Genomic DNA, 12,100 nt, shown 5'->3' with positions numbered 1-12,100 from the left:
GGCGCTGCACAGCTGGCGCTCAGACCGCTGGCACTGTGCACCTGTGACGTGTTAAGACATTTTAAGTATATAGTTCGGTGAATTTTTTACAAAGTGAACACATACATAAAGAAAAATTTTAAATAAGCTTATAAAGTAGAGGTCAGATTTAAGACTGTTACAGAGGGAAAAAAAAAAAAAAACCTGGAAAGTGAGAGGAAGGCAGGATCGCAGTCTCTCTGAGGCCCAACGGTGGCTGGTAAATGTTCCCCCAGGGAAATGGGAAAGTGGGAGAGAGACAGAAATGGGGGGAGTGAGCCGCAGGAGCAGATGCATTTCCTAGGGGGCTGCAGGTGAAAGGTGAGGGATGAAGCATGAACTCCGAGGGGCTTGCCAGCAATGGTGAAAGAACAGGAAGCGGAGAGTGTACCTGGCATGAAAGGGCAGAGGGAAGACAGGTGGGAACTGGGCCAGTCAAGAGAAGCAGCTGCAAGGCCACGAGGAGGGAAACGGCTTGGAGCAAAAGCAGGAGAAATGTGGGTGGCGCCGTGCAGCTGGGCCGGAGACGGGTCGAGGCGCCGTCTGCGGGGCCGCCTCTCTCCAAAGTGAGGAGGGCCCCTCGCCGGGCCCAGGAGGGGCAGCCTCCGCACGCCCTCCTGCAGTCCCCCCCCCGCCCCCCGTCGCGGCTCGCATCAGCCTGGCCTTTAAGGGCTTGTGCACCCGCCTCTGCCGCCAGCCTGTACCCTGTGCCAGGGCAGGGCCTGGCCTCCTGTTCATTGTGGGAGCCAGACTGCTTAGCTCAGGGCACAAAGCGAGCACGTGGGAAGTGCTTCTTGCCAGAAGGTACACGTGTCCATGAATGAATGAATAAATAAGTACAGGCAGAACTGAGGACTGCTGGTTTACTCTAGGATTCTAGGGCCCAGGACACGTTTGGACAAAACCCTGCCAGACCTTCGTGCAGGAGAGGCACACGTTTAGGGCGTGAAGATAAGCAGAGTGGGCGCTGAGAAGAACCTGAGGGCCTTTGGCTCTGTTCTGTCTGGTTGGCGGGTGGAGTCCGGCAGGGGCTGAGCGGAAGAGTCAGGAGAAGGGAGGGAAGCAGAGGATGCGCGGATTTCACGAGAGAGTGCGACTGGACGCAGTGAGCAGCCGTGGTCGCGCGTTGCCCCTCCTCCCGGACAGCTGGGACGTGGTGGCAAAGGAGTGGCAGAGGGCAGGCGGGGCCCCTCGGGGGACAGCCCTTCCGCAGGCACGGGGCGGGGGGTGGCTGTGGTGCGGGGCGATGCCTTGGGTAGGGAAGCCCTCTCCCGGGTGGTCCGGAGGAGGGGGCCTGGCGGAGCGCTGCGGCCACCCCGGGGCTCGGGTGGCGGGTGCCCCAGGGGGCTGGCAGGTGTCACAGCCAGCGCGCGGCCTTGGTGCCGGTGGCACCTGCCTCCAGAAGTGCTCTCACCTGCGTCCCGAACGGGTGAAGAGCAGTGTCCCTTATGACGCTTTAGCATGAAAGTGACCTTCCAGAAGGCTCACAGAGCACCTGGCTTGAAGCCTCACGTCTCGTCGGCGACAGTTGTGGCTGCTGCATGTGGCTTTTCCCACGTGCTAAGGGTTCCACACGGTTTTTCTCAAACGGTCCTTCTAGCCAGATGAAGGATGGTCTCCCGATTTTACAGATGAGGAAAGAGAGCCCGAAATGTTGGCTGGCTTTCCCGAGGCTTCCCTGTGAGTAGAGGGCAGAGCAGGACAGGCCCCCAGCTTTCCCTGGGTCAGAGCTCGAGCTCCTGACGCCGGGATGTGCCTTGGCGGCAGGGTCCCGGGAGGCGACCCTCAGGGTTGAGGGTCCTCGCATCCAGCACTGAGAGGAGGCGGAGGTGGGCTTAGGTGCGGGGGCTTGTGTCAGGGAGCCCCGTGGGGTAACCTGTCATCTGTGCCCACACGTCACCTCGCACGGGAGCCGGGTCCCTGTACGCTTGGGGTCTCACCCGGCACTGTCAGCGCATCCTTTTCTTCCTTCCGGTGCTCAGTCGTGTTGGGAGCTGAACGTTCTCACTGAGGTGTCCGTCACCTCGGAGAGACTCTCAGAAGTTACGCCCAGCTTCGCTTCCTCTGCACCGCTTCCCCCGGTTGAAGTAGTTTATAAGATCCCTAAACTCACACTTCGGTGTATCAGGGGAGCTGTCGAATGATGGACCTCTAGTTTAAAGATAAGACTTTGAACGTGAAAAATACCATTTTACGTGGAAGTAACCGTCCCTTATTGAATCTGTTTGGTGGTACCTTGTTTTTTTTGTTGTCGTTGTTGGCAGGGGAAGGGATGGTTAGCATACACCTGTATTCAATATTTTTTGCAATATTTCTAACAAGCTATTCCCCTCCCACCCCCTTTTAATTTTTTCAGATCACACACCCAGCTGGCTGCATGTCTCAGTTTATTAAGTTCTTTGGGGAACAGATACTCATCCTTTGGAAATTTGCCTTACTTCGAAAGCGCATCTTGATATTTTCTCCCCCTCCAGTGGGCGTCGTGTGCTATAGAGGTAACTAGAAGCCAAAGTCAGGGACTCTTCCCAAGTTCTCTGCAACAGAAACTGCCCCAGTCTTTCCAGTGTTGACCAAGGCCAGAAGGGATTGAGCCATATCAGGGCTTCAGGGGTTTTAAGCCTGGGAGTGACAGGGTTGGATTAGTATTGTAGAATGTGGACTCTGGCGGTACGGAAGACGGATCGGGTAACACGTCAGTGGTCTGGTGAGGGAGAAGGGTCTGGGTTAAAGCGGAGAGGATGGATGCTTGATATGTTTTAGAGAGAAACCTGGCAAAGCCTGGCGTCTGGGTTGTAAGGTTCTGATGTATGTGACGTAACGGAGGCAGGATCCAGGATGCTGAGGACGGTGAGGCCACCGGGCGGGGACCAAGGAGGAGCAGGTGGGGGGCAGTGTGACAGAGTTACCTCGGACGTGACGAGTGTGTGCTGCTCTGAGGCCTTCTCGAGCGGTACTCTAGGCACTGCTACAGTTGGGTCAGGACCTTGGGGGACAGGCTGGGCCACAGAGACAGACCTGGGGGTGGCACAGAGGCCGAGCTGATAGCCGGGGGGTGGGTACCGTCGTTTGGGGAGAACGTGAGTGAGGAGGGACGTGCCAGCGTGTAAGGTGCAGGCCTGGGAGGTGAGCCAGCGAAGGCGGAAGGCAGAGGGGGTGTTGGCGTGCAGTCAGAAGAGGGGAGGGGACCAGGAGATGTGGGGGTCGCGGTGGGTAAGAGTTCTGAGAAGGGAGAGGGTCACCAGCGCCAAATGCTAAGCAGGGCCTCGTGAGACGCAGACTGAAACATGTCCGTTGGGTTTGAGCGCCTTGGTGGAGCTGACAGCTCCGAGAAGGTGGCCGGCAGGCTGGGAGGGAGGGGCCGGAGGGGCCCGGGCGGCCTCACCTCCGCCGTCTCCCCGCAGTGTACTGCTGCTGCTGCCTAGCCAACGTCTCCCTGCCCGGCATCGGGGGCACCGTTCCCGAGTCCAAGCCTTTCTTCTACGTGAACGTGGCCGACATCGAGAGCCTGGAGGTAGAGGTGTCCTACGTGGCCTGTGAGTACGGGGCCCGCCCCATCCTGCCCGCACATCCCTGGCGGGGTCGCCCGGGGCCCTCCTTTCCCCGGCAGCGTCGGGCTGGTTCCCTGTAGGGCCGTCCTCCGGGGTCCTGCCGCCTGAAGCCCAGCTCCCGCAGGCACCACCGAGAAGATTTTTGAGGAGAAGCGGGAGCTGTACGACGTCTACGTGGACAACCAGAATGTGAAGACGCACCACGAGCACCTGCAGCCGCTGCTGAAGATCAACAGTGCCGACCGGGAGAAGTACCGGCGGCTCAGCGAGCAGAGGTAGCTCAGAGCCCGGGGCTGCGGCGCTGCCTTGTCGGGACGGCGGGGGGTGGGGGGGGTGAGGGGGGTGGGGGGGGGTCCCGTCAAGCCCGCCTGCCGCCCCTTCCCTCTGGGCACCTTTCTGCCCCTCTGCCGGGAGCTGGGGTTGAGGAAGCTCCCAGCACATACCGATGGGCAGCAGGCATGTGAGGGGAGACTCCTTTCTGGCGGCCTCTGGAATCTGTGAGGCCCGAGGGAGCGTGTTGGTATCAGTGGCGAAATAAATGGTCTCACCACCTCATCCCTATTTTATGACAGTTAGGAAAGGTGGTCACTTGAGTGGGATGACACAGGGGCAGAACCAGCCCTGGACTCCGAGCCCCGTTTATCTTTGCTGCTCTCCCTGCCTTTGGACGGGGGCCAGGGTGCGTGTGTCGCTCTGGATCAGCCTCCTTCCTGAGAGGCGGTGGCCCGTGCAGATGCCTGGCCGGTGACCTAGCCCATCGCTGGGGTCCTCGTAGCTGCGCAGAGGCTGACGGGCGTCTCCTCCCCGACAGGCAGATGCTGTTATATTCCCAGGAGGTAGAAGGAGATTATAACCCCTGTGAAGAGGACCTCTTTGTGCTGTAAGTCGGCCCAGGCGGCGGTCGTGGGCCTCCCCGTGGGTCCCTTAGCACTAACGGCTTTAGCCTGGATCCCTCCCGTGTTACCTGCTGCAGCCCAAGGATGCCCTTTATTGCCACCAAGGGCACTTAGAGCTGGGCTCCACACAGAGTCAACCTGAGCCCCAAAATGCTGTTAGGGGGACCAAGAAAAGTTAAAGCAGCAGGGGAAGGTTTTTAAGAGAAAATGGGAGTCCCCGCAGCTGTCTTCCTGTTGGGCGTCTACATCCAGATGTCTGCTGCGTAGGAGCTCTGTGTGTCCCTCGGGATGCAGGGACTTCTCATTCCATTGCTTCCTTTGAATGGAGCAGTTCCTTGTACTGAGTATTATGGGCTAATCAGAAACTTAACTCTTGACTCGAAGGACATTTCTTTCCTTCAGAGCTGTTGGTGGTCAGGGTGGGAGCCATGGCCTTTATACCTCGTAGCACTGATCCCATTCATAAGCAGCTGTGTGAAATAGTGCTCAGTGATAAGAACAGAATTGTAATTGAACCAGAAACAATCTTCCCAGCTTCCGGCTTGGTCTTCCTACCCCGCCTCCCGGGATGGGGGTGGGGAATAGCACTTGAGTTAGAACTGTTTCTGGCTTTGATATTGGCTTTGATAATTCAACAAAGGTGCAGTACTTTGATTCTAATAAAGTGTACTTTCTAATGCATGCATGCTGTTTAGCTGTAAAAGTATCTGGGAACTGAGCAGAGAAGCCGCAGACTCATCAAGGCTTGACACGGTCTATTGAATCAGACATTCCAGAGCGCCCGGAGCTGCTTTGGGCACTAGGCACCTTGCTCTGTGGAACACAGCTGAAAAGTCTAGACAGTTAATGCCTTTTCTGACTAGAGTTCATATATTCATACAGTACTGTTAAGTTCGTGACATTCAAATCATGCTCTGTGCATAATTAAAACAAAAAAAGCAATCGAAAGCACACAGCTGCGTACAGATGGTGGTGAGCTGTGGCGATACCGGTACCTCCAGGCCGACTCCCCTTCCGCCTTCACTGCCCGCTCCAGCAGGGCTGGCTTCAGGTTGCCCCGTGCCCGCCGCAGCGCCCCTGAGCTCCACCTTTTCTGTGTGGGTGCCTCAGGGCCTGGAGAGCCAATTCAGAGCCCTTCTCTGCCTCTAGGAAGGCTCACCTCCTGCTGCGGGCTCTACTTACCCAGCCAGGGCTTTGAAGGTGAATTTCACTTTCTCACATTAAGTCTTGACCTCAGAACTGCATTATCAGTTTTTTTGGTTTTGTTTTCTGTCCTTCTCTTCCCTTTATGACTAAGCAGAAAGAGAGGAACCAAGTTTACGGGGCCTCTCCCTGCAGCTGTGTTTAAACCCCTAGTGACCTCCCTCTCAACCGGAAAAGAAATTGTTGGCAGTCAGACCATCAGTTGCTTAGAGATTTTGCTCGTCGTACCACGGTTAACGCCAGTTTTTTGCTGACCTTAGCGGCACTTGAATAACCGTTTAACTTCTATCCTGTTTTCTTCTTTTAAAAGACAGTCTGAGGTTTGAAACCATTTAAAAGTATATCAAGCAAAGCAGTGTAGTTTTGGTTCCCCACGTGCGGCTTACTTGGTGAGCTTTCGTGTCTTTTCTGCCCTCCCTTTCCCACGTCTTGTCTTGTGAATGCAGGTTTTTCCTAGAGCAAAACAATCGGATATTTCAGACTTTACTGGAGGTGTCTGCCAGTCAAGACAAAACTCTGACGGCTGAGCATGCCCGGGGCATGGGTCTAGACCCCCAAGGAGACCGGAGCTTTCTCATGGACCTGCTGGAGGCCTACGGCATCGATGTCATGTTGGTCATTGACAACCCCTGTTGCCCATAGGAAGGATGAGTTCACCCAGGCCCCAGATGGCCTGATTTTTAATTAAGTTGACACAAAGGAATACTGTTTATACTTCCAACAAATGTAACTTTTGCATCGCCTTCCCTCCCTTCCTCCCTCCCAAGAGGTAAGATGAGAGCACCTTGGTTTTGTAGGTCGTTGAAAGCTACCGCCTTCAGAGCTGTCGCCGGTTTGGTCTTAGGAGTTATCAAAGCAGATTCTCTCATTGCCTTGTTGAGGGACTTGAGGAGATGGGGCGAAGGCCGCGTATCACCAGGCGCGGGCTGAGCTCTGGAAACGTGGGGCTGGACTGTTGAGAAAGTCTGTCTGGTCCTTGTCGCTTGACATATCAAGAATAAGACAGCTGTCCATCCAGTGTGGCGTTGGATGTCCACCTGCCTGAAGCAGAAGCTAGACCAGGTGGCCTTTCAAGGTTATTTTAATCAGTTCTGGGAGTCTAGTCTTGGGATCAAATCCCTTTTCCTGTTTATTAGAGTAAATCTGTGTTTTCTCTGTTCACGTAGGTAAGAGACTTCAAAGAGGGACAAAGGATATTTCTGTCACCAAGTGTGAGCTTCTCTGAGGACAGATGACAGGGAGAGGTTGCTTCTCAGTCACCTGAGAGCTAAAATTATAGAATGAAGCCTTGAAACCTTTCTCTGAGTTAAGTTAATGGTGGCCACTCCACGTAATAGTCCTTTTTCTCTGAATCCCCTCCTCTTGGGGACGGGCTGGCAGATTCCTTCGGGCCGATGTTAACAAGAGTGTGTACCAGTTTGGAGCCCTCGTAAACAAACTTCTCTTTAGCAGAGACGACATTTGTCGAGCTGAGTAATTGGGACCAGAGAGGTACAGGTTTGTTCGAGAGCAAACGTGGCAGTCCCTCCACCCAGGAAAGTAGTTGGGAACCCTGAGAGTGAGCTCCTCTGCTTTGCTCCGGAGTGTTCTGCCCTGGGACAGCTGCTGTCGGCCCTGCCTGTTCTCTTTGGCTGGGGCGTTCGGTGGATGCCAGCTTACAGTCTGTTAGCCAGAGAAGCGAGCTCCTGGAGTAGCGTTTAGGTCTTTTGGGGTCTGTTTAGGATTTTGACTTGGGATCCTGGGTTGTTGGTGACAAATAACTTCTTGCCCTTCACCATTCCTGCCTGGCTCTGTTATTGGAGTAGCCATCCGTATGTCCATGTCTGGGACCAAGTTCCAGCCAGGCAAATGTCCACAGAGATGACTTCCAAATAGATGGGTCACGTGTCTTATCTCAAGACTAGCTTTATAGGGCTTATTGCTTTATTTAAAAATATTTTCACTGTAGCCCCTTGACATGGAATTGAAGACTAAAGAAATCCGCATGTGGAAATGCACAGACATTGATTAATCAAGGTAGCATCTTTTCTGTAAGTATATAAATCACTTTGGGCATTGAATTGTAAACTGTACATTTTTCTCCCCTGTGGGTTTAGCCTTCATTTCAGTAATACATATGTTTACAAACGAAAAAAGAATCTGTGTTTAGAAGCTGAAGCTTCACTGCCTTTTTCCTGGAAGAGTGACTGGAGAAGAAGTGGCCTTTCTAACTTGGGTCAAGCTATGGTTACTTTTATATACTTTTAGTGGTATCCAAAGGCTCAGGGCTTTCTCTGTTGGGGGTGGGTGGTCAGAAGTAGGGGTGGGCGTAAAAGGGAAGGTCAGATTCTCGTGGAGGACACAGGCAGACCCTCTTTCTGTGCAGCTGGGGAATTTGTTGGGAGAATACTCTATTTAAGCACTTCTGCTCCAGAGGCCTTCTGCGTGTGAACGCTTTTGTTTTTGTGGTATTGTAACTCCAAGCTCAGACGTGCTGATGTAGAGGTAGTAGGATGAAGATGAGATTCCTGTATCTCGCTTTGAATGGTGGGCCCAGGCTTCTGTGCTCCTTTTAGCTCCCTGCCGTCCTAGGCAGCTGTCCATCTGGCATCTCTGTGTGTCCCCCCGATGCTCACGCAGAGGTCTGGGCTGGGGGTGGCCCTGGGAGGGGTGCACCCATGAGGCAGTGCCACTCTGAGGTCATACGCACCCTGGGCTCGGCCGACCTTGAAGAGGAAACCCAAGCATTGGTTCTTCCCTGCATTGCCAGCTTCCTGCGGGGGGGGGGGGGGGGTGGGGTGGGTGGGTGGCCAGGAGTCTAGTGCAGCGCCCTCTGCTGGGCTGGCCGGCGCGCCGTTGCCCTGTGGTTACCCTCGTCACTGCCTGTCTTCCCCCGGGAATGCAGATGTGGCGTCTCTTGCTCCCGAGGTCACAGGTCACCGTTTGAAGGCTCTCTCAGGTGGGCAGCACCCACGGCGTCGCTTGCTGCCAGGTCCCTGAAAGGGGAGTTCGTAGGTGAGGTACCAGGCAAGACTCCCTGCGCAGGGACGGCAGAAGCTAGAGGCCACACAGACCTGCTTGTGTGTCACTGTGGAAATACTTTCTGAGAACCCCTCTGCTTTTGTTTGGAAGCTTTGGAGAATGTCCCTTTCCCTGTCCCCAGAAGGGACAGGGCTTACTGTTACTACTGTGGCCTTCTGGAGCAGGTCGGGGGCCTCGGGTCCACTGACTGATGGTGGCCTCCTGTCCCTCTAGACCCTTGGACCACCTCCCTCCCTCCCCACTGTACCAGCTGGTGTGGTCCTGCTGGGGGACTTTAAGCCTGATCTAACGCCAAGCTGCGAGCCACGTCCTAACTTGGAAACACTGCTGACCTGAGACACGGGGGCTGCCAGGTCACCCCTGAGTCAAGTTAGAAGAAACTCTCAGTGGCGAGAGTCCTTGCGGGACCTAGAACCCAGGCTTGGGGTTTGTTGATGTCTGTAAGGTACGACAGAGTTCTGGTGAAATGGACTTTTCACTTAATGCAGGCTGGGCAGATGGTACCATTCAGCCTTTGGGACAATGTCCAGTTGTCCTCTGGATTAGGACTCTCCAGGAGTCAGAAATGGTAGGACTTACCTTTCACCAGACCAAAAAGTATGGGCCAAATAAGAGTGTAGAATTAGCTTTGGCTTTTGCTAAGCCTGAAGCACTCCGTAGGCCTGGTGTAGATCCCTGCTAGCGGAAGTGCCTGTACAGCCCCCGGTGAGTTAGGATTGCTGTGGGTCAGCAGGCATCTGTCTCCCGGAGCCATCCTTCATCCTGGCATCACGTCTTCCATTTGGCTGAGGAAGGGACGTGAAATTCATTGATATATCCATAGAAATAATTTAGCATAGGAATTTGCATTTATAACTTACCTTGTTTTGTCCCACGTGAAAATCAAGATGGGAAATTTAAGTATAGCACAGGGTGCAGATAATTCTCAGTGCCACGTGTGAGGGTTCATTTATCAGTGTAACTCCTGTATTTTAGCTAGAAGGTAAAGATAAGTGCAATCATGGCTGAATCACTGTTTTTCATTCTGGTGGTTCTGAGGATGAACTTGCTATTTGTCTTGATACACTGAAAGCCCTTCAAACGCAATAAAAAGGTAAGATTATTCACCTTTAAACCGAGGCCTTTGGGGAACCTTTTGTAAAGGGCAGCGAAGAGTTAACCTTTCAACGGCAGTACAGCAACCCTCCAGGAAGAGGCGGGGACCTCAGGGACTTTGTTTTGTTTTGTTTTGTTTTAAATGAAACTGCAGAGCCCAGGGAATGAGCTGAGGTGCTTCCTCCACTCCCAGGACGGATCATACTTGCAGCAGAGGTAGAGGAGGGGGAGGGCGCTGCTGAACAAATAAGACAGTGAACTTGCTTTGGTGTGATGACAGTTCTCCAACAGGCAAGGTTAGTATGGGGACTGGCGTGTCTCACACGGGCTTTCATCTCGCCGTTAGGTTCCTGGCTGGTGGGCTCAGACTCTGCGAAAGGGCCAGTCCTCGGGTCTTTTCCCTGCATTCCTGCTGTACTTAGTGCCCTGCAGTGAGGATCCTGCAGACCTGGGGCTCACTCCAGCAGGCCAGTCCGTCCCCTCTCATTTCAGGAAAGCCCTTTTGTGATTCAGGTAGGGGAAGAGGAGTTCAGGGCTCCTTTTACTCCCAAGTCATGGATTTTTAATATTCCATTTGTATTACCAGTATACCTCTGTTCCCCGGAGCTACTGGGGTGGAGTGCTGTGGAAAAAGGCTAACTGTGAATTTAGTTCATGTTTTTCTTGTAAGAAATGGAAGTTTATTTTTATATCGATATTACTATGTGATGAATTGAGTATGCAGATGTTGGAAGGAAATTTCAAAACTATAATCCTAGAAGAAACGGGCAGTATTGCAATTTGGAAGCAGCTGAGACCCCATAAGAGTTTTGTTATTTAAATGTTTGGGTGAGTGAATAAGGACTGTCCTGTGAAATCTAACAGCCTCTCGAGGAGATGAAGTTGACAGTCCGATGGAGGATGACACACACTCACCAACCTTAAGTAAGATTCTTGTATGAGAGGGGGTGAATGTGATCATGCTGGAGGCAGGTGAGAGGCAGGGGTACTTTTATAACTGGCACTTCGACTCATTTGTGGAGCTGGAACACAGGGGCCACTTGGTGAACCTGCACATTTAGAAGGGAAGTAAGAATTCTCCAGAGCTAGAGAAATGATGACGGAGAAGTAAAGCCCTGCTTTCATCTCTTTAGCATTTATTCTAGAAGCTCAGCGTAGTGGGCTTCTAGAGGTAATAGGATCTAAATTCAGAAAATTTATTTAACTAACTACCATGGAAGGCTAGGTATGCATGACCTCTGTTTGCTGTGGAATGCCTCTTTAGACTCATGGTCCATCTACTTTGCTTTCTGAGGACCGCTGGGGGATGCAGGGGTGGGGTGTAGGGTGTTATGAACTAGCTGGAGATGATCCACGAAATGACAAATCCACGCACGGGTCACTGAGTTCACTGGTTGTTAACATATACCATTGACGTTGGAGTGAAAACTCCTTCCTTTGGCCAAATCAAGCAAAGATAAAAGTCTCAAAACATTTTGAAGGCAGCATCAGGAAATGAGTTTCGGTCTAGCCCTCCAAGACCAGTGAGGAAAGCTGTAGATTCTGTGCTTCTGAACAGACGGGGTAGGAGACTTTAGGGGTACAGAGTAGAGGAAGAACAAAACTAACCTCCTTGTTTATCCCAAGCTTGTTGGCTAAATTTTGTATAGGTCTGAGAGAGAAAACTTTTTTGAAAAAGAAACAGTTGTAAGCCTCGGGAAAAGTTCTGTTTTTGCCAAGTTAGGATCAGCATAGTCTCCCTGTCGCCTTAAACGTCAAACCCCTACTTTGATTAATACCCCAGTGCAAGAGTTACAGCAATAAGAGAAACGGAATCTGTTTTTGTTTCAAGTGTTTACCTCATAGTATGAAATTAGTAAGACAGTTCATAGATCTCACCCTGAATATACTGCATCTGGGTGTGTTGTTCTCTCTCTTCAATGGTGATCATTTTAAAGGCCTAAAGGAAGCTGGGGTTCATCCCGAAGAGTAAATGTTTCTTGAATTGATTTTGTTCTGTGGTACAAATAAACATCTGTGTATATCATATGTGTATATATCTGAACCAAGTTGTATGCAGAGAGGTTGATATAACTATATTTACAGAAGACAGTTTTTACAATTAAAATTCACATTTTAACATGAACATGTGTGCTGCAGTCCTTCACTTGGTCCAAGAAATACGGCTTGTGGTAGGAAGCAGCAACAGCCCAGGGCACGAGCAGAATCCGTGGCGCTCAGCACTGACCTCGCTTACGGTGATGATGGAAGAAACCAGAGCTGGTGCCTGTCCTCCTTGAGGCCACGGTCTGGATACACATTCTCCAGGTAATGGAAACC

At 52.4% G+C, this 12,100-nt stretch overlaps 1 protein-coding gene across 4 annotated transcripts in view; it reads left to right on the top strand.

Moving 5' to 3' along the window:
* The window catches only part of DENND11 (DENN domain containing 11), a 45,909-nt gene extending 37,502 nt beyond the window's left edge, over nt 1-8,407 (top strand). For 2 of the 4 annotated variants that reach the window (XM_060021017.1, XM_060021015.1), the window contains 5 exons: nt 2,375-2,513; nt 3,420-3,551; nt 3,691-3,841; nt 4,378-4,446; nt 6,112-8,407. In XM_060021017.1, the coding sequence (XP_059877000.1) occupies nt 2,375-2,513; nt 3,420-3,551; nt 3,691-3,841; nt 4,378-4,446; nt 6,112-6,307 (687 nt within the window). In that variant the 3' untranslated portion in view covers nt 6,308-8,407. The remainder of the gene's footprint in view (nt 1-2,374; nt 2,514-3,419; nt 3,552-3,690; nt 3,842-4,377; nt 4,447-6,111) is intronic. The other 2 variants (XM_060021018.1, XM_060021016.1) reach the window with 2 other exon arrangements.
* The last annotated feature ends 3,693 nt before the right edge of the window (nt 8,408-12,100 follow it).

The sequence above is a fragment of the Delphinus delphis genome, chromosome 9 (genome assembly GCF_949987515.2).
Source record: "Delphinus delphis chromosome 9, mDelDel1.2, whole genome shotgun sequence".
NCBI lineage: Eukaryota > Metazoa > Chordata > Mammalia > Artiodactyla > Delphinidae > Delphinus > Delphinus delphis.
This window is presented reverse-complemented; position numbering and strand designations above follow the sequence as displayed.